The sequence below is a fragment of the Trematomus bernacchii genome, unplaced genomic scaffold (genome assembly GCF_902827165.1).
Source record: "Trematomus bernacchii unplaced genomic scaffold, fTreBer1.1, whole genome shotgun sequence".
NCBI lineage: Eukaryota > Metazoa > Chordata > Actinopteri > Perciformes > Nototheniidae > Trematomus > Trematomus bernacchii.
This window is the reverse complement of record NW_022987727.1, coordinates 2777812-2799318: the sequence shown is the minus strand read 5'-3', so window position 1 is coordinate 2799318 and position 21507 is coordinate 2777812. Positions and strand designations below refer to the sequence as shown.

General features: G+C 40.7%; 3 protein-coding genes across 3 annotated transcripts in view; 2 read left to right on the top strand and 1 right to left on the bottom strand.

Annotated features, from left to right (window-relative positions):
- The window catches only part of l1cama (L1 cell adhesion molecule, paralog a), a 44209-nt gene extending 37325 nt beyond the window's left edge, over positions 1-6884 (top strand). Inside the window, 8 exon segments of the mRNA XM_034144605.1 lie at positions 22-144; positions 408-584; positions 929-1042; positions 1147-1296; positions 1722-1853; positions 2728-2800; positions 2960-2971; positions 3970-6884. Of these exon segments, the coding sequence (XP_034000496.1) occupies positions 22-144; positions 408-584; positions 929-1042; positions 1147-1296; positions 1722-1853; positions 2728-2800; positions 2960-2971; positions 3970-4231 (1043 nt within the window). The 3' untranslated portion in view covers positions 4232-6884.
- A 127-nt stretch (positions 6885-7011) lies between these two features.
- ribc1 (RIB43A domain with coiled-coils 1) lies at positions 7012-10538 on the bottom strand. Its single transcript, XM_034144604.1, has 8 exons — positions 10468-10538; positions 9832-10042; positions 9437-9654; positions 9220-9334; positions 8814-8932; positions 7981-8217; positions 7263-7429; positions 7012-7129 (listed from the first exon to the last, which is right to left on the bottom strand). Exons 2-8 carry the CDS (start codon positions 10028-10030, stop codon positions 7048-7050), a joined length of 1137 nt encoding a protein of 378 aa, XP_034000495.1. The 5' UTR covers positions 10031-10042; positions 10468-10538; the 3' UTR covers positions 7012-7047.
- A 539-nt stretch (positions 10539-11077) lies between these two features.
- On the top strand, positions 11078-21290 carry smc1a (structural maintenance of chromosomes 1A). The gene is made up of 26 exons (XM_034144603.1): positions 11078-11186; positions 11757-11945; positions 12314-12426; positions 12518-12721; positions 13065-13303; positions 13401-13659; positions 14227-14367; positions 14466-14548; positions 14660-14759; positions 15140-15247; positions 15397-15582; positions 15748-15927; positions 16028-16174; positions 16361-16498; positions 16586-16702; positions 16793-16899; positions 16987-17128; positions 17231-17376; positions 17469-17622; positions 17713-17820; positions 18480-18636; positions 18771-18925; positions 19350-19501; positions 19606-19675; positions 19791-19898; positions 20474-21290. Exons 1-26 carry the CDS (start codon positions 11078-11080, stop codon positions 20552-20554), a joined length of 3693 nt encoding a protein of 1230 aa, XP_034000494.1. The 3' UTR covers positions 20555-21290.
- Positions 21291-21507: the final 217 nt, after the last annotated feature.

Here is a 21507-nt window from a genome sequence, read left to right as displayed (position 1 = left end):
GACTGTTTGTGTTCCTGCTAGTTCCCGGTCCTCCCATGTCCCTGATGCTGGACAGCCAATCAGAGACAGAAATGACCCTCCGCTGGACGCCACCTGACCATCCCAATGGAGTCCTCGTTAGATATGCCTTGCAGTACCAACAGAGTGAGCATTGTTACCCCTATTCTACAAATATCAGGCACATTAATTCTCCTGTTTAATATGTGGTTTTATGCTGCATCAAAGACACCAATAAGAACGTCAGCAGTGGACTGACACCAACCAATACTTTTCAAATCAATACTGCTAGAAACATGTCAAAGCATAGCCTCCTAATGATGCTCATCAGTCAGACAATGTGTCACCCATAACGAACCATGTTGAAGATCAAGTTGTGATTGAATGTTTTTTCTGCTGTCGGTGATCAGTTGTGGAGAGTGAGGACAGCCCCCTGCAGTTAGAGTCAATAGACGACCCCACAGCCACTCACTTCACCCTGAAGGGCCTGGACCGCCACAGCCACTACCGTTTCTTCCTGAAGGGGTGCACCGCTTTAGGGGAAGGAGAGGCCATCATGAGGGAGGGTGCCACCACGCTGGATGGAGGTACAAACCCGATTAACACAAGAGCAAATTAGAGTAAAGAAATACAGTCCTTCTGGAAAAATGATATTGTTTTCCCATCTTCCAAACGTCAGAAACGATCAAATGCCCTAGGATAGACCTTTTATATGAATTGTGTATAGTCTGAAATTATGTCAAATAGCCATATAATGGTATCTTGGCTCAATTGTTGAATGTCACATAATATAATCATGATCCAATATGCATCCAGAAATGTAGCAAAACTATTATATAACTAAGACGTGATAAGAGAGCCTTTTCCAAAGTTTTGACTTTTGACCTGTACAAGATCCAAAATGTGATTCCTCTATCTGAATGTCTTGCAGCGCCTCCTGCAAAAATCCACTACTCTGCTGGGGAAAACTCTATAAACTTCACCTGGGTGGCCAAGAAGAGACACAGGAATGTTGACTTCCATATCCACTATCTCAACAAAAATGGTATAATATCTACACTTTAACTCCATAAGAAAAACCTTATTATGTTCAACTGTTAACAATTAGAAAAGAAAAAGGAAATCAATGCTCATGTCATGTCTCTGCAGATGGAACTGAATGGAAGAAAACGGAGAAGGTGGACTCCTCTCTGTCTTTCTTCCAGCTCCAGGGCCTGACTCCTGGCTCTCATTATCGTGTGGAGTTCACCTACAGCAACACCACCTTCTGGGAGACTGACATTGACACAGAGGGAACGGGTACTATGAGCGTTCTGGCTTCATTCATCCTCTTTCTCTTTCATCTTTCTCTGCTCTCTCCTCTGGGCTTCCCACATCTAAATATAAAGCCATATCCTACAGAGAGTGTATTGCACTTCTTCCCACTGCCTGTGAAGAGCTTTCAAAGACTCTCGAACAGAGAGCTTGGTTAGCCATATGAAAAGATCCATTACTCGTGTTTGTTTGGGGTATTTGGCTGTTTTCTTTGTTTCCCCAGTGTACAGCCACCCTGTCAGATTGCATAACGCTCTGTCTCTTTCGCTCTAGATTTGTGTCCCTCTTTTATCTTCTTTTTCCTACCTTTTTTTATCCTTTCCACTGCTCTGATATTTTCATCCTGTATCCCCAATATGAAAAAACAAGCTATTTTTTCTTTCCTTCTCCCGGTTCTTTTCCCTATGAAGAAGTGACGGAGGTGGAGCCCAGCTTTGCTCCACAAGGCTGGTTAATCGGCGTTGTGTGTGCCATCTTGCTGCTGCTGCTGATACTGCTCATCCTCTGCTTCATCAAGAGGAGTAAAGGGGGGAAATACTCAGGCAAGTGCAGCCTATCATGATACGTGTTAAGCATTAATCAGGAGAGATATTACATTTTTACATTTAAAATGGTTTCACTGTGACAGAAAATGGTCAAATCCAACTTTTTTTTCGGAATGTATTGTTTTCTCTACTCTTTCTGTGTACAAATACTGTACTGTGTCATACATATGCTGTTTGGGGACGGCCGACAGTCTGGAGCCATAAAGCTGTCTGATAATAAAAATAACACTGCGTTAGAAAAAGAAGCCAAGCAGTTACAGAAATGCACCATAGTGAACTCGATTTTTCTTGAGATAGGATCATGTTTGAAATCTCTACCAACCTTCTCCCTTGGAGCCTTCACATGAAACATTTCGTGAAACAGACCTCGAAGCCTGCACTTCCTTACTGTGACAGTAAGAGGTTCTGCCCTAAAAAGGACTGTGAAATAATGATCTCAAAGCAGGAGAGTAACTGCAACCTGCAGGCTAACTGTCTGACTGGTCAGAGAAAAGAGGCCTTTGATCCGTTTCCACAGGAGGGAGAACACGTGTAGATTTCATTGACAAGGAGTAATTGAAAAATAAATCTGACCATACCCACCGGCATTAGACTTCTAAGCGATTAATTATTTAAATTGTTTGGGATTAAAACAGAATATTCAGAGTAGTATTGATTATACTGAAAGTCAGATGAAAAATTAAGTTAAACATCAAACTTTAAACCACATTTATAAAAAGATGATATCTAGATTCTCCACAGACACAAACTCCTTTTTTCAAACCTATCTTGTTGTGAGACAGAATGTCATTATCGATGTCTGAGACAGTGGCTTAGAGAGAAACATGGTTGAGATCTTACTGATAATAAAATCCAATAATCTCCTTTGCAGTGAAAGATAAGGAGGAGGGTCCGATGGACTCGGAAGCTCGGCCCATGAAGGATGAGACTTTTGGAGAGTACAGGTTTGTCATCTGAATGCAAATCGTCCTCTGGTGTTTGTTTTATACATCATTTAAATCCCAACTCCTAACAAAGGCCTGATTCCCCTGCAATGCTTTTCCTAACCCTCTGTGTCCCTCTCATTGTCCCTCCTCTCCCTGACGCCTGCTCCTGTTAAGCAGATCTCTAGAAAGGTATGCTGCGATGTTATTTGCTAACCCAAACTCACTTATTTATTATCCCCTGGCAATGCTTGACTTACCCACTGACTTTCCTATAACATTTTGTACAATCATGTATTATGCTGTATTTGGGCTGCAACACAAGTATTCCCCCTATCATTTAATCTGATGTTATTTTTCCTTATCAAAGATCTTGTTTGGTCCGTCGAAAGCCCAAACATACACATTTGCTAGAATGTAAGACCAGTAGTGGAAGAGATACTGAGATATTTAACTTTAGTAAAAGTAGAAATATATCACTGTAGAAATACTCATACTACATATACACATACAGGTAAAATCTCATACTACTACACATACAGGTAAAATCCCTGCATGCAAAACGGTACTTAAGTAAAAGTATTCAAAATGTAATTCAAGTTTAATTTACCAAAGTAAATAAAGACAACAATGAAAATGGCCAATTTAAATACAATATATTACATATTTTTTTATTATAATTATTGATTAAATAATGTTGCAGCCCATTTAATTACATTTTAATTTTAATTAAAGATTATATTTCATATATCTCTTAACAAACTGCCAAGTACCTTGTTAATTCCTTCTGATATAAATAATAAGATCATAGTTTTTGATTGACTATAGTTTGTATAATGTATACTTACGTACATCACATGTATTCCTAAGAATTATATTAAGAATAATGTATTTAGTTACTTTCCATCTCTATGTAAGACCAAGAAAAGCAGGACATGAACTATCTCATTTTGGAATTACTTAAAAAAGTTAGTTGAATATCATAATATTGAATCTACTAATTCATTGTTTTGTTTGTTTTCGTTTGCACTTGTTGCCGCTCTTAGTTAACGTATATTCAGCTTGCATGTAGGCATATCGCGGGATGTTTTCAGAGAGAAAGATTTCGGAATAATAATGTCACCCTTTTTTACATTCCAAATAATAATATGTCTTGCTTTTGACCTCCTCTGTGCTATCACAACCTGTAGTGACCTTGAGGAGAAGCGCACTGCCAGCCAGCCGTCCCTGGGGGAGGAGAGCAAGCTGTGCAGCGAGGACAACCTGGACTTCAACGGCAGCAGCGCCATCACCACGGAGCTCAACATGGATGAGTCTCTGGTCAGTCAGTTCAGCCGGCCCAGCGAGGGTGGGGATGCCCTGCATGGCCTGCCAGACAACTCCCCGCTCAACCCCCACGCTGTCTCCCCGGCTACCAACGGCATGCCCAACTCAGTTCCCATCCTTGATTAAGCCCCTTCGCATCCTTTGGGGGCCGCCAGACCTCAACATGTCAACACTAATGTGCCCATACGCTCCTGTTCCTTACCGACTTGCTGATCTGTAGTTTACCGACTTGATACACAATCAATATATTGACTATCCAGATGCCCCTGGCAGTCATCTGATCGACTGGACTGTTTTGACCAAAGGCGTGTCCAAAGTAGTGGACAATGTGATACAAAGTTTGACTGACCTGAAGATGTCTTTTGACCCCCCACCCCCCCCGCATCCCTCCTTTTATCTGTCTAGTTTACATCATGACTAACACTCATTTCTCTCCCTTTCTTTCTCTCTGCAGACAACTCTAAAGAAAGATAAAGACAGAATGTGCTACAGGTAGAAATATCAGAGGGGTTGTAGGGACGGTCCTATATATAGATGCAGAGTAGTGCATTGAAAGTTGAGGCTGATGGTAGAGCCTAGTGCGGGGAAACAGACAGCACATCCTGCTGTCAAAAGTCTGATATTTATCAGGCCTTATATTAATTCTCACATTTGTATTTTCTTTACCATTTGACGTCTCAGATTGTACCTCCAAGTGACATTGTTTTCTTTTTTCTTTTTTACTAATGAGTCATTTTTGTTATCTGCTATTTTTTATTTATATCATAATTGTTTCATATTGTTTTCTACACTATTTATATACAACTCATGACTTCTCTTTATTGACATATTACAGAGATCAAGATGTTTTCATTGAAACTAAGTTAAGCCAAGTTTCTTACTATAAATAGCATTGGATGCATTAAGGGGAACTTGCTGTGAACACGCTGAGTAGCATCTGGTGTATATAGCTGCATCTACATCTATCTATTTAGCCATAATACAGTATTATAGATATGTACATGCTCCTTATAAGTTCCTGTGCCTGCTGGGTCTGCATAGAGCACCAGATTGATGTCATTACTCTCTCGCCTTCCCACCAGAAGTGTAATGTCATTATTGGAAATGATATTGTAATTTTTTTGTGTCGAGACCTATGTGTAGCTTTCTGTATGTGTCTTTGTCTCTTTCTACACTGTATTAAAAACATTGTTGTCTCTAATTAACAATCTTTTCCTACCTGTTCATCTCATACTTCGCTAACTGTTTGAGGAGCAGTATTTATGTATATTTACAGATCAGAGAGTGGAGTCTTGTGGGCAGACACTCTCATGTTTTATTTTCAGACCCTTTTTCATTGCAAGTTGATATTGCAGACAGGTGTAATTATTGCCAGTTGATGTATAATTAAGGCAAGCAGTTGGTATTTACATCAAACACAGAGAATGTATTCTTTTCAGAGCTGGGCAGACATTGTATTTACATGCTACTGATTAAAAGAAGATCTGAGCTACAAAATGCTGGAGTGGTTATGTGAAGAACCGTTTTTTTCCTCCACAGAATGTAAATACAACCCTTAAAGATTGTTTTGATGAACCCAACCATGTTTGATATACAAATGTGAAAATGTGCAGGTTTGAAACCACTTAACTTAGTTTAAAGTGTTGCAAGTTGTAATTTTTCTTCTTTGTACTATTGCTATAAATGCAAACTTTCCACTTTTGACAAATAATTGCAGTGAAATTTGGCTGTTTTAGCAAAAATAAATGTTCATGGTTGAGGTGGGGAAAAAAATAAAAGGGGGAAACATTCAAATTGTTCTGTAGATGTTTGCAAACATATTGAAAATCCAAAACAATGTACATTAGTGTCATTTAGTGATAGTAGTAGTTCCATTTCAATAAAAGCTAAGATTGCGTTTATGCCCATAATGCATTGCAGCGCAGTGAATATCTGTGGAGTTTCAGTCTGATGCAGTTATGAGATGCAGTGAGCTGGTTTGTGCATACCACAGGGAGTACCTATATGCAACGTTGCTGCCTCAGTTCTCCCTATCCAAATAAAAGCTTGACACTGGCCAAACACCACCTGACAGTCCCTGAGGTGAAGTATATGGGATGTCTAAACAGGCTAGTGGCACTGACGGAGGTGTGTGTATTAAACTCCCTACTGTTGGTTACACAGACACACTCAGGACAAATAAAGCTTTTTCAAAAAAATTATTCTATTTTCATATAGGAGTGATGAAGGCTACACAATATGCCAATATTCTAACTTGACTATCTGCTGCTAAACATCTGTGTTTGTCAGTGTTCAGGGCAAATGTTAGCTTTGAATGAGGAATGAGTGTACACACACAGATACTCACTCGACTGCCACTCTTTGCTTTTCATGTGTCAAGGGGAAAGCTGAGGACACAGGCCTTTGCTTTTCCGCTCTTGTTTTCCCCCTTTTTTAATATCTCAAACATCAAAACCTGTAAAAAAAAAAAGTGAATTGGTTTGATAAGAGCTGCTTCTTCACAACTCAAAAAAGCGGACAGATTTTAAAACAACAATGCCTGAGTAGGAGGGGAGTGGTGAGAGAAATAAGGGGAGGAAGGAGGAGAAGGGAGTGCAGCCGGGGTGTAGATGTGCCTCTTTGTGGAGAGTGGTGAGCACAATGGGACGGATGGTATCTTCGGGTATCATTGCTGAACGACAAGAGTTGGGTTGAGCCAATATAACTGTAACTGCATTATGAATCTACCACTGTAACTGAATTTATGAGTGAAAAATAAAACATGTCCACTACAATCTGTACCAATAAAAGGGTTCCTTCTTTGTCACAAGTATCTGGGAATAAAATCCATGCCATGTCACTTTGAATTCAGCAAGTATGACTTAATGAAGATTCAATTAACATTGAGTGTGAGCAATTAAGAGATTTTATTATCACATTGTCAGGGGGGGGCAGTGTGGGGGTCAGCGGGAGCTGGTGTTGAACTGATGATAGTAGTCCTTGCTGGGTTTGTTGGTGTAGAGCTTCTTGTTCAAGAACTCCTGACTGGGGACACGGACACAAACACGCAGTGAGAAACTGTTTACAAAGACTGTAATCTTAATCCAAATTCCACTTCATCACCTATACCCAGAATACATTTGCTGACTAGTGACCGAATAGTTTTGTTTGTGCTTACTGTTCCTGCTGCTCTCTGGCCAGCTGCATGTTGTAATGATCCGTCTGAATCCGCTTCTCTCTCCTCAGCTCTTCTGCTCTCCTGTCCTCCTCCTCTGCTTTTCTGGACAGCTTCAGCAGCTGGAGTTCCCAAGCTGCATTCTGAATCTTTTCAGCGTCACGTTGTCTCTAAAGATGGCAAGAAAACAAAGTTCTAAATAATCAACCTGAGTGGAAGTGTTAGGACATGACCAAAAGGCTCAGGGTCAATCTGAGGGGTTTTAGATGGTTAGAAGGACAAGAAAGGAGAACAAAACATATTTCTGCTTCATATAATATGCTTATTTATAGATAATTACTTTTTTCTCTATTCTTGGGTAAGAAGAACTGATTTTTATTTATTTATACTTCTAGTATGTCTTTGGTCTCATCCTGTCAAGATATGTTTAAATGTACTCAAAGGTTATACAGGCCACAAAGGGTCAATACATTCGTTTGCTGGTTCTGGGACATTTTAGACTATGTCTAACACAGATCATTTGTTTAGGAAGAATTATGTTCCTCCCTTCGCTAATATGCTTTTACTTCAATTTGACACACATCTGTGGTTTTATTTGAAGGGATCACAAGTCAAAAAGTTGGGAACCACAGTCCCTTAAAGATAGAAGCAAATACTTCAGAGGTGCTAGGAGTAAAGAAAGATGGGACTCGACGATGAATCGCTCATGGTGCCTCAGTACCTCTCTCTCCTGGCGCTGTTCTTCTCTCTCCCTGTGGATGGCGCTCAGCTGCTCGGGGCTCATCCCCTTCCACCTGTCCACCAGGACCCGGGCCGCTCTCCTTCCTCCCAACTCTCTCTCAGCTGCCTCTGCACACTCTGTCATCATGTCGGATGTCAGAGTGTGCTGCATCTCTGCACGTTTCTCCATTTCCTCTCTCCTGTGCTGCTCCTTCAGTCTCTCTGCCCTCTCAGCAGTCTTTAGGGAGCAGGACATGGTGAGCATTATTACCACTGACCCAGAAACAGCTGATTGATCATTCCCTCTATGGTTTAAAATAGCAAGAGCTTCACAAAACCCAACATCTAATATGTGGTTATAAAATAGAGGAGCCAGCCATTTGGTGAATGTTCTCCTGAGAGATCCACTCAGTTAGTTATATTTGCTTGTGCATTGTGCATGTGAGTGGTTATTAGAGAAACCACATAATTGTCATGAAAAATACCATTACCTGAAGGATTTATAATGAGACCTCCCAATGGAGGACTCAGCCGAGTGCGTTCAGGCAAATGAGTGGACAGCTAAATGGGGGCTTTTAAAATCAGACAAGGCCCACGCATACATCAAAGCAGTTAAACCATGCATGTTGCTTGGTATCAAATGATATGATGGCCGCCTGCCTGCAGCAAGTGTGTGTACGCATCACTTCATATTTTCAATTAGCAATTTTAATTCCAAAATCCCATGTGAGAACAGCATGTCAGGGCTCAAATCCCCAGTGGATTTTGCTTTGAGAATCCACATCAGCGGGTGGTGTGTGTGTCCATCTGTGTGTGCACATGCGTGTACTGTACCAGAGCATGATTGTAGTTGTCGAGTGCGATGCGGGTAGCTTTCTTACACTCCTCGTCTAATGCATGTAGCTGAACCCCCCTCAGGTCCTGAAGCACCAACTCTTTGTTCACGATCATCTCTGTGACACACACACAAGTTGCAAATCACCTACTGTGGGTTTTTGACACCTGCATTAGAGGGGAAACTATGTATTCATAGTACAGAGCTCTTCAATGACACACTCACACATACATTACAGCTTCCAGGGATGTGCATCCATCAATGCCACCTGGCAATAAGAGCTGTGCGTAGGAGTATGTGATTGTTTGTGCAGGAAAGCATGAAGCATGTGTGTAATTTACAGAAGCTATAGGGTACAGAATGATAGCTCATCAGTGTCTACAGTGTGTGTGTGCTTGTGTCCACCTCTTTGCTTTACTCCCACGTGCTTTCTCTCATTGTCTTCCTTCTGTGCTCGTAGATCTCTGACTGTCTTTTTCATTTGTTCTCTCCTCCTTTGCTCCTCTCCAATATCCTCTCCCTGTACATGAGTACACAGTGCTTAATGTGGGAGACGTGATTATTTAGATAACATTTCCCTGGATTTTGTTCCACTTGACTTTCATGCAGATTAAGCACATACCTGAAAGACTGTCATACTGGCAGGCCCCAGTTTACCCTCTGGAGTGGTGCTACTGAACGCCCCCTTCAGGCCACACTTGAGATCAGCATCTCGTGAGTCCTCTACACGCTGATGAGTGGCCCAATACTGGGTCAGCTCAGCTTGCAAAGTGTCTTGTTTCTCTTTTTCATCAATGTCTTGCTGCAGCAGAGCTTCATCGTGATACTCTCTCAGCTTATCTGCAATTCAACAAAGATAAAGACACCTGGGATGAAAACTCATTAGGCCTAATGGTAAATGTCATTTCGTAAAAGGAGAAGGGCTATGACAGTACTATTACAGGGGGACTCTCAAAAAGCATGATCAAATGATTTAATTTCAACCGCTCCCTGTCTCTCATCATTCCCACAGTTTACCGAAAGCTTTGTCTCGTTGTATCTCCATGTTTTGCTGGTGTTTTTTCTTCTGAACCTGTTGGTCGAGAGCAGAAACATCGAGACCCATCACACGGAGCCGAGTGTCAAAGATCCGGGCCTTACGCTCTGTTTCTGCAGACCTTCGCCTCTCCACAGCATTTTCTATGGACTGGTCTAAAGGCAAATCCACCTTGTACATTTTTCTATGAGCCTGGACGGGAAAAGACACAGCCCTGATTATTAAGGATATTTTCTCTTTTAAGGATCACTTTGGTGCAACTTTATTTCATCAATGAAATCAACATCTACAATATCATTGTAAAAAAAGCATCCAAAAAGATATCATAGTATTTATATCACTTTTTGTAATGCAAGTCAATTGTACTTGTATTTCTAAAAAAAAATGGTTATACTGCTCAGTTTAAAAACTTTGTTATCTTCTTAAAACGATTTTATCTTTTTTTTGTTTTAATGATTTTTCCTTTTTCTATGTCAACTGGTAGGCCCTACTTGTAAATACTCCTTACATTATCATTGTTTTTAGCAGGCCCCATGTTTGTGATGTGAGTTTGCAAGTCAGTTGTATATTCATTAGGTACAGTGATCTAAGATCTAAATTCACAGCACAGCACTTACCTCTCAAGTTACAGATGTGTCCAAATTATTTTTGTTAATTTTGGGATTTAAAGCCCATATGTAGCTCCTCAGCTGGTCGGGTCATGTTGTGTTTGGATGCATCCAGTAACCATGGTAACTCGTAGTCATTTGCTGCACGCTTTGTGTAATGTTTAACATAAATCACGGATGTAGGTGGATAACCTGCCCAAGTTATTTACGCTCTCCAGAATTCACATAACTTTTGTATAAGCCATAATAATAATAATTTAACATGACTGGTCAATAACGGCTCAAAAATCCTGAGGTCTCAGTGTGGTCTCGCGATAAACCGCGAGGTTTCATGTCTCGCGCGCTCCGGCGTCTTCCTGTTGGATTGTAAAATGGCGCATTGTTGTCACAACTGCAGCGCGTCTATTTTCTATGGACTAAGTAGCTATTTAGATTACTAAACTTAATATGCACTCCATAATGTGACATATGCTAAAGTCAGCAATAGACTGGACAGAGGGGTTCATTCATTTGCGTGCATACTTCGTCTTTGAGATTGCTTGCTCGGTAAACATTATTAGCATTAGCTAGCTAACATTTTGTGCAGTTTTTTCAAGACAGCGGCACAAATCCAACGAAGATGGGTTATTTAAAACTGATCGAGATCGAGAACTTTAAGTCGTATAAAGGAAGACAGATCATTGGACCTTTTCATAAGTTCACGGCTATCATCGGACCCAATGGATCTGGTATGTTATGATTGCAAATATTAACCCGCGGCTAATGCTAATTGCTTGTTAGCATTGGCTAACGGTAAACACGTCTGTCTCTTTTAATATCACAACATGTACTTTATGCACATAATGTATGTCTGACTTGCCAAACAGCTGTTGACTACGTGTTAGAATATCTATCCTGCCATCTAACGTTACCATGCTGCACAATGTTGTTTATTTCAATGTTTTCTTTTATGATTTGTGACTACCTACTTCAACACTGTTCCATGTGTGCATATCAATTACTGCTGTACATGACACATATTTTTTTTCTGTGTGAACGTTTAGTAATATCACATTTTCTCTTACAAAGTTATAGTTTATAATCTTTGTGATCAAACATTATGCCCAGCGTAATTAAAATAGAAAATAAAGACCCCTCCTTTGCACACCATCCAATGGAGTGTCACAACTAAAATCAGTCTTCAAAATGACCAGCTTTTAATCGACCCCTGTTTAACAGGAAACAATGTAATTCATTTTTAGTATAAACTGTGTTTCGATTTTTGGAAGTAACTTAAGATGTAAATATTGTTGTTGCAGGAAAGTCCAACCTTATGGATGCCATCAGCTTCGTGTTGGCAGAGAAGACCAGCAACCTGCGAGTGAAGACTCTGAAGGATCTGATCCATGGAGCACCTGTAGGGAAGCCTGCTGCGAACAGAGCCTATGTCAGTATGGTGTACCAGGAGGATAATGGAGAGGAGCGCAACTTCACAAGGGGAATCATTGGTAAGATTATTGAGGGCCATGTTATGCATGAAAAACATTAAAACCAGAAATTAGAAGGCATACACTTTACAGCATTTAAAACAACTTTTACTTTAGATCAATAGTTCGATTGTTCCATATGTCAAAGAACAGATGTTAAAGTGCTACTGCCAGCACTCTTCATAATTAAGGATCACATTTTCAAACCATTCAGTCAGAAACATTACACTTTGCTACGCAACACATTAAAATATGCAAATATATGTTTAGTATTAGAAACTTCATTGGACAGGTTTTTTGAAAGACCCCAATGCCATCCTGTATGTGCTATTTATAGGCCAATGTTTGTGTTTTTTTATCTCCTAACGTGCATTTGGTATTTGCATCAGGTTCCTCCTCTGAGTACCGAATCAACAGCAAGGTGGTGGGCCTGCCTGAATACAGTGAAGAGCTTGAGAAACTTGGCATTCTGATCAAGGCTAGGAACTTCCTCGTCTTTCAGGTGAGAATCAAATCTCTAAATCTTAAATGTTTTTATTTGTAAGACTTGTTGTGGCATTTTCACAACCAAAATTCCCAAATGTTCCTTCCAGGGAGCTGTGGAGTCTATTGCCATGAAGAACCCTAAGGAGCGAACAGCTCTGTTTGAGGAAATCTCTCGGTCTGGAGAGCTGGCCCAGGAGTACGACCGCAGGAAGAAGGAAATGGTGAAAGCAGAGGAGGACACGCAGTTTAATTACCATCGTAAGAAAAACATTGCTGCTGAGCGCAAAGAAGCCAAGCAAGAGAAAGAGGAGGTATGTACTGAAATAACATTTACTTCTAAGCATTTGTATCCTGCTTGAACCAGCAAATAAAATGCTTCTTGTCAGCAAAATTCACTTTAGAGTTTATTTACCAAGATATCCTTGTGATTAATGTTGCATTATGATTACCTAAGTTGCAGCAAACAATGTCTTGTCTGAAATGTTCTGTATCCCTAACTAACGGTCATTGCTGCCTGTTTTGACCATGATACTAATGAAAGGATGTTTTTCTTATCTCAATGTAGTGTTCCTGATTAAATAAACATCAACATTTTGTAAAAGATGTATAATTGACCTTACCACATTCTCTGTCTGTCTCCCATCAATCCTCCAGGCTGAGCGTTACCAGCGTTTGAAAGACGAGGTGGCCAGGGCTAGTGTTCAGTTGCAGCTCTTTAAGCTGTACCACAATGAGACTGAGATTGAGAAGCTGAACAAAGAGCTGGCCCAGCGCAACAAGGAGATCGATAAGGACCGCAAAAAGATGGACAATGTGGAGGAGGAGCTGAAGGACAAGAAGAAGGAGCTGGGCCGACTGATGAGAGAGCAGCAGACCATTGAGAAAGAAATCAAGTAAGTGACATCAATATTCTTAGCTCACTTCTCAGGTGACTCACTGTACTTTATTTAAAACGTTGGGCTTGTATTAATCACTTGACTCCGCCCACAGAGAAAAAGACTCCGAGTTGAACCAAAAGAGGCCGCAGTACATCAAGGCAAAAGAAAACACCTCACACAAGATCAAGAAGCTTGAGGCAGCACGCAAGTCTTTGCAAAATGCCCAGAAGATGTACAAGAAACGCAAGGGGGACATGGATGAGCTGGACAAAGAGATGCAGGCGGTGGACTCGACCAAGCAAGAGTTTGAGGAGCGGATGGAGGAGGAGGCGCAGAGCCAGGGCCAGGATCTCACCCTGGAGGAGAACCAGGTCTGATTTATGTATACTTTATTGGTTTTTAATACATGTAGATTTTATTTAGTTGAAAATTAAACACTACACTTACAGTTTCGTGCAATCCACCGTCAGTTCCCTCAACAAACTGTAGGGATAACACTCAATGGATTCATATGTTTGTGACTGTGTGTGTGTTCCTTATGGCTATGTTTTGATATTGATGTTCCATAAGTGTAAGCATACTGTGAAAATCACATTCCTTCTAACAGAGGACAATAATCTTTCTGGACTGGTTCTAATTATTAAGTTAGTTATTCATGATTTTTTAAGATTGCATTAAAACGCTCTAAGATCCTATCTGACTGTATAGTGTTCGATATGGCTATCTTTTTTGGAATAGGCAGTCTTGGCTTCTCAAAATGAATTCTGTAGCTCAACATTAAAATGGTGGTATATATAGAAAGCTAGCACATGCAAATCCCAGGGTTAGTTATGCGAGTTGTATCTCCAAATATTTTTTAAATGTCACTAAATCACATTAGTTTTAAAATATAGATGGCTTTGTATGACCCATTGCTCCTCTCTCTCCCCCCCCCCCAGGTCAAGCAGTACCATCGTCTGAAGGAGGAGGCCAGTAAGCGAGCTGCCACCCTGGCTCAGGAGCTGGAGAAGTTCAACCGCGACCAGAAGGCCGACCAGGACCGCCTGGACTTGGAGGAGAGGAAGAAAGTAGAGACGGAGGTAAATAAGATAACGATGGCATGTTAGACGCTCCTGCGACTGAATACATTTGATCTGATTAGAATGCTTACGACATACATTTTGTTGTTTCCCTTCAGGCTAAAATCAAACAAAAGATCCGTGAAATTGAGGAAAACCAGAAACGTATTGAGAAATTAGAGGATTATATCACCACCAGCAGGTATGCTGCTAATATTTGTGTTGTGTTTGAACAGTGTTCAGTTTATTGATCTCACAGGTTTCTCAATTATTATTTTTAATTCACTCTTTTTTTTTTCCTGTTACTCCTCAGGCAGTCACTGGATGAGCAGAAGCGCATGGAGGAGGAGCTGACGGAGGAGGTGGAGGGTGCCAAAAGGAGAATTGATGAGATCAACACAGAGCTTAACCAGGTGCCTAATACACACACACACACACACATATCATTAAATGAGTTTAAATGGTGGCAACTTAGCTGAATGTCAATGATTTCAGAGTAAGAGACCATTCAGTACCTTATAACAACAACAACAACAACAGTGTCATAAAGCAAGACTTAAACCGGCACCGCCGAAGAAAACGAAAGGACTCCACGTGAATCAATAAATGTTTCTCACAGCAGACATTTCCACATACCTGGGAAAAACAAAAGTGTGACGAATGAAATAAATGATTGCTATGTTTGCCAGTAAACCAAGCATGCACTGACACTAACACCTGTGTTTGACAGGTGGGCAAATGTCACCTGGGAAAAGTCCATATCTAATCCCATTATTATTGGCTTTTGTTGTAGGTGATGGAGCAGCTGGGAGACGCCAGAATCGACAGACAGGAGAACAGTCGCCAGCAGCGCAAGGCGGAGATCATGGAGAGCATCAAAAGACTCTACCCTGGCTCTGTGGTAAGGCAACTGTCATAGTATCCAGCACAATCGTATCATTTTCTTATGCTTGGAAGACTTCTGTCTTCTGTTTCCCTACTTCTAATAATTCAAGGGTTGAATAAACTCAGGTTGTTAAAAAATATGCCACTCTGTCTCTCTTTCTGCAGTATGGTCGTCTTATTGACCTGTGCCAGCCCACCCAGAAGAAGTATCAGATTGCTGTGACTAAAGTGTTGGGCAAGAACATGGATGCCATCATCGTTGACTCAGAGAAGACGGGCAGAGATTGTATTCAATACATCAAGGAGCAGAGAGGAGAGCCCGAGACCTTCCTTCCTCTCGACTACCTGGAGGTGAATACTAGAAATCTGCAGAAACCCTGCAGCCCTTAGCTTGTATTTGATCTTTCCTTGCCAATTTAATGCACTTTTACAGCCAGCTATCTGAAAACGGCTCAATGACAATTTTAAAGCTATATTTAAAACCTGTCCCAATGTTCTTTTCCCGTCTTATCAAAGGTGAAACCTACAGATGAGAAGCTGAGAGAGCTTCGAGGAGCCAAACTGGTGATTGATGTGATCCGCTATGAGCCTCCACACATCAAGAAAGCCCTGCAGTATGCCTGTGGCAACGCCCTGATCTGTGACAACGTAGAGGATGCACGAAGGATCGCTTTCGGAGGGCCATACAGACACAAGGTATTTGACTTGATTTAGGTGAAGAAGGGTTTGAAAGCTAACATGGAGATTTTTTTGTTGCGATTTTCCCGTCTGACCTCTCCTCTCTCTCTGTGTCCAGACGGTAGCCCTCGATGGAACTCTGTTCCAGAAGTCTGGAGTCATCTCTGGAGGAGCCAGCGACCTGAAGGCCAAGGCCAGGCGCTGGGATGAGAAGGCAGTCGACAAGCTCAAGGAGAAGAAAGAAAAACTCACTGAAGAGCTCAAGGTAACTTTGATTATAAGTGATCATCTCTGTCTGCTGATCATCAGGATTTTCAGGACGTTTTTACATTCAAAATATTTGTTGGACTGCGGTTTACATCCCAGAAAGCCCTCCAAATGCAAATTGTTTTTGAGCTTTAGTCCCTGACGGCAATGTAAATTCACATCAATGTTGTGTTTTTCTTTGTAGGATCAAATGAAGGCCAAGAGGAAGGAGGCGGAGCTGCGTCAGGTGCAGTCTCAGGCCCACGGTCTGCAGATGAGACTCAAGTACTCCCAGAGTGATCTGGAACAGACCAAAACCCGCCACCTCTCCCTCAACATGCAGGTACAGCCTGGCTGACCTCAGTATCTGCCTGACTGGTAATGCTGTAGTGACTGTTGCATTTAAACATGTCTTATTTGTGTCATGCAGGAGAAATCTAAGCTAGAGAGTGAGTTGGCAAACTTTGGCCCTCGCATCAACGACATCAAAAGGATCATCCATTCCCGGGAGAAGGAGATCACCGACCTGCAAGACCGCATGAACCTGGTAAGAATAACAAACTGAGGTCTACTCGGATCCCTGTCTACGACTATGTGGCCTTTCATTAAAGTCAATATAAATATGTGTGTCTTCTAGGTGGAGGATGAGGTGTTTATTGAATTCTGTAAGGAGATTGGAGTGAGGAACATCAGAGAGTTTGAGGAGGAGAAGGTGAAGAGGCAGAATGAGATTGCAAAGAAGCGGTGAGTTTAGTAATGAGGCCGTTTTAAGTGAACCTGTTTCTCCCTTGTTGTCAAACCTGACACTGACACAGCACCATTTTGCTTTAGTCTTGAGTTTGAGACCCAGAAGACCCGTCTGGGTATCCAGGTAGACTACGAAAAGAACCAGCTGAAGGAGGACCAGGAGAAAGTCATGATGTGGGAGCAGACTGTCAAGAAAGACGACGCTGAAATAGAACGACTAAAGAAGGTAAGAACATGAAGTGAAGGATAAAAGCTTAATCTCTTCATTTTGACATCAGGTTGAATTTCATTTGTGTGTATTTTTGTCAAATTCCTCGTCTATCTGCAGGAGGAGCACAGACACATGAAGATCATTGATGAGACAATGGCCCAACTCCAGGACCTGAAGAACCAGCACCTCACCAAGAAGTCTGAAGTCAACGATAAGAACCATGACATGGAGGAGATCCGCAAAAAACTGGGTGGCGCCAACAAGTAAGTGTCTGCAAACACTCAAAAACCTTAATGCCATATTATATAAACATTACATTTGAGTTGTGCTACAACATAGTTTTTATATCTTCCAGGGAGTTGACTCAGCTCCAGAAAGAGGTCACAGCCATTGAGACCAAACAAGAGCAGAAGCGCAGCGATCGTCACAACTTACTGCAAGCCTGCAAAATGCAGGACATCAGGTTGCCTCTGCGATCAGGAACAATGGATTATATGAGCCAGGGAGAGGTATAAAACATCACACTATTAAAACACTATCCTTATTACCATTGGGAGTAAAATAGGAAATGACATCCTTTTTTTGTTTTGCTATTCCAGGGGAGCTCCCAGCCAGAAGAGTCCAACAGCCAGAGGACGTCCAGCACTGTTCTGGCTAAAGAGGCTCTCATAGAGATCGACTACGGTATCCTGACTGAAGACCTTAAGGTAGCTAGTTCACACAACACTGATGCCTTATTCCTAAACAGTCCAACTCCTCAGATTTAATAACATGTGCGATTATGGCAAAAATCATAATCACGATTATTTGGGTCAATAATTGATATCACGATTATTAAATACGATTATTCATTGACTTTGAAAAAATCCATTTATTGAACTTTAAAACAAATACAAATAATAATTTGAACAGTATCTTTTTAACTGTTGATTACCCTGAACGTATAATTCAACTGAAAAACCAATACAAAAATAAATAAAATAAATGATACATTTAAATCTACATTTAAATAAATAATATCAAAATAATAAATACCAATAAACAAGATCAACAAATATTTTGGAGCGCACTTCCACAAGCTACTAAACATATATAAATATGATAAATACAAATAAATGAGACCAAAATTAATGAGATCAAATATGTTGCACTGTCACAACCTAGCAAAGCAAAATAATTGTTTTTTTCGATTATGTTGTTTTCGTAATTGTGGCAGGCCAAAATCGTAATTGCGATTAAAATACGATTAATTGCACAGCCCTAGCTCTCAGCATATAGATATAAAGTGCTTAACAGTATACTGTACCAAAAGGAAAAAGAGCCATTTGCGGCAAAATCTTATTTGATCTTGTTTGACGTCCTACAGGATGCACTGTCGGAGGAAGAGTTCAAGGGCGAGACCAACACACTGCAGCAGCGTCTGAACGAGCAGCAGAGCATCCTCCAGAGGATCAGTGCACCCAACATGAAGGCCATGGAGAAGCTGGAGAGCGTCCGGGACAAGTTCCAGGAGACCAGTGATGGTGAGATGGGAGCATAAAGATAGAACGGACTGAGATGAAATGAAGGGAGTGACAGGGTGCAGTACCCTACTAGAGATCTTCATCATGTTATCCCTGTGGTCAATCTCATGCTTTTGTCTTTGTTTTCCCCTCAGAGTTTGAGGCTGCTCGTAAGAGAGCCAAGAAAGCCAAGCAAGCCTTTGAGCAGATTAAGAAGGAGAGGTATGACCGCTTCAATAACTGCTTTGAGTCTGTCGCCACCAACATCGATGAGATCTACAAGGCCCTCTCACGCAACAGCAGTGCCCAGGTATGCCTCCGTCTTTTATTTTACAATGAACAATGTTAATCCAATCTCCTAGTACAAATGGTGGTTTACACTATGCCAGTTAAAGGTCTCCTATCATGCAAAATGCACTTTTCAATGTCTTTTATACATAAATATGTGTCCCTGGTTCGTAAGGGAACTCACAAAGTGTCAGAAAACAAAACCCTCTCTCTTTTCCTCCGTACCCACATCTCTAAAAACGGGGCTACAACGGAGCTGATCCAGATTTGCATCCGATATGACTTAATATCCGAAATGTGGGCTGGCTTTACACCCACGGCCCTTATCAGAAACTATGCGCGACGTGTTTTGTATGCCTAAAAATAGTATAATGGGAGACCTTTAACACAGATCGTAGACTTTAACTAAAGCAAAACCTCCTATAATGTGTGTTCTTCTTCTGTAGGCTTTCCTGGGCCCAGAAAACCCAGAGGAGCCATACCTGGACGGCATTAACTATAACTGTGTGGCCCCTGGAAAGAGGTTCAGGCCCATGGACAATCTGTCTGGAGGAGAGAAGACTGTCGCTGCCCTGGCTCTGCTCTTTGCTATTCACAGGTACAACTGGACAAATACAGACATTTGAATGCATGTATTAACATTGCCTGGCACCTCATGATGACATCACCACTGTTGGTAACATCTCTTCCTCTCGTCTCTAGCTACAAACCCGCGCCCTTCTTTGTCCTGGATGAGATTGACGCTGCTCTGGATAACACTAACATTGGCAAGGTGGGTTCACACAGGATTCAGTGCCTTTTTATGTCAAAAGAGTTTTTTTATTAATGGTGCTCATCACATTAAATGCAAACTACACCTGATAATTGTCTTATTATGTCCCTTCAAGGTGGCCAATTATATTAAAGACCAGTCGGTGCACACGCAGGCCATCGTCATTTCTCTGAAAGAGGAGTTCTACACCAAGGCGGACTCACTCATCGGTGTTTATCCAGAGGTGTGTTTCCCTAATATTCTATTTAAAAAAAATACAAAGAAATGTACACCCATAAGGCTTTAAAAAATATTAGAAAGCATTGAATTTAGTTATTTATTTATTTTTACAACGATTGCTTGTTTTGACAGTGGATTGTGCATGCGGGTCAATTTAACAAGAACTCTTATTATATTTATTTTTTGGTAATCTATTGGTCAATTTAGAAATATTTTAGGTCCAAGTGAAGTTAATTGATTATATAATATATTTTCTGTAAATTAAGGTTTATATACCAGCTGGGAAATAATGAAAATGTATTTATAACGATGTTACTAACTATATGTAATTGTCCCCACTGGTTTTCCACCATTCTATGAACCAGTATGACTTGAAAAAAGACACAGGGTTTGAAAATATGAAGCATTAAATACTACAGGAAACACGTATTATAGATTTGGAATAATTCATAATTATAAGCCATATTTGGAGCATCTAGTTCAAACGTCCCACAGATAACGTCCTAAGCTGAAAATTGGAAACGTGTGTTGCATAAGATAAAAAAATATGAACTGCTTCTCTTTCTGTTCACCTTACAGCAAGGAGATTGTGTCATCAGCAAAGTGCTGACCTTTGACCTCTCCGTGTATCCTGACGCCAACCCCAATCCCAATGAATAGGATGCGCACCCCCATTTTGGCAAGTTGGACGTTTGCTGCTCGCTGGCTGGTCAACAGCTCTGTAGACAGATCATGTATTCATTAGGTCCCACATGTTATTTCCCTTTTTATATGTTGATGTATTTTCTTTGGATATTTTAGAGTAGCGAGTTAGTGAGTGTTGTTTTGTTGTTTTGGGGGGTTGTTCTTTATAGACAGCAAAAACCAGGATGTATGTACATTTATAAAAGCCTGCCCCTTTCTCAAGTTGGCCATACAAGAGTGATTATAATAATCCATACAAACATAATTATAATCAAGTTAAAACAAGAGGGAATCACATTTTTTTAACAGACTGTAGAACTTCATAAAATACGTCACATTTACCTGAAACAAGTTTTTGTTCTCAGCTTTTATACTGCTTATTGCCCTCTTTTCAACGGTGTGCTTTAAAGCCTGTCATCTGTTGTGTGTACTAAAAGATGTATTTGCATTTTCATGTGCTATCCTTTTTAAACAAAATAATCTTAATCAGGAAACTGTTGTTGCAGTATGGTGGAAACATTCCCGTGTGTGTGATAGCTGAAGAAAACCCTTAGTGAGCTGCAAATAGCAATGCTATAAAGAGATCATGGAGCAGAACACTTTGTCTGATATTCTGAATCAGCTTTAGGAATTTGAAACAGTCAACAATGATGCTATTTGGTCAGGTCTGTTTTATTGATTGCTTTGCTTCAATAAATAACATTTTGAAATATTTAATCTCATTTGATTTTGTCTCCCCTTTAATTGAACATATAATGCAGAATGCACCTTGCTGCATTACTTTCCGTTCCATAAGTAGGAGTCTGTGCTTTGCCAGGCAAGACTATTTTTAAAGGGTCTCAGTTTTCACACTGTAACTTCTGCTGGGGGCGATTTCCAAAGCATGCGTTTATCTCCTCACCAAGTTTCCCTTCTATCATGAATTAGAT

Coding starts and splice junctions, on each gene's coding strand:
- ribc1 (XM_034144604.1), bottom strand. CDS start 10,030: ATGTACAAGGTGGATTTGCCTTTAGACCAGTCCATAGAAAATGCTGTG. Junction 9,655..9,831: donor ACAACGAGACAAAGCTTTCG/GTAAACTGTGGG, acceptor GTTGAATTGCAG/ATAAGCTGAGAGAGTATCAC. Junction 7,430..7,980: donor AACAGCGCCAGGAGAGAGAG/GTACTGAGGCAC, acceptor TGCCATCTTTAG/AGACAACGTGACGCTGAAAA.
- smc1a (XM_034144603.1), top strand. CDS start 11,078: ATGGGTTATTTAAAACTGATCGAGATCGAGAACTTTAAGTCGTATAAA. Junction 15,248..15,396: donor GACTCTACCCTGGCTCTGTG/GTAAGGCAACTG, acceptor CTCTTTCTGCAG/TATGGTCGTCTTATTGACCT. Junction 16,703..16,792: donor TGCAAGACCGCATGAACCTG/GTAAGAATAACA, acceptor TGTGTCTTCTAG/GTGGAGGATGAGGTGTTTAT.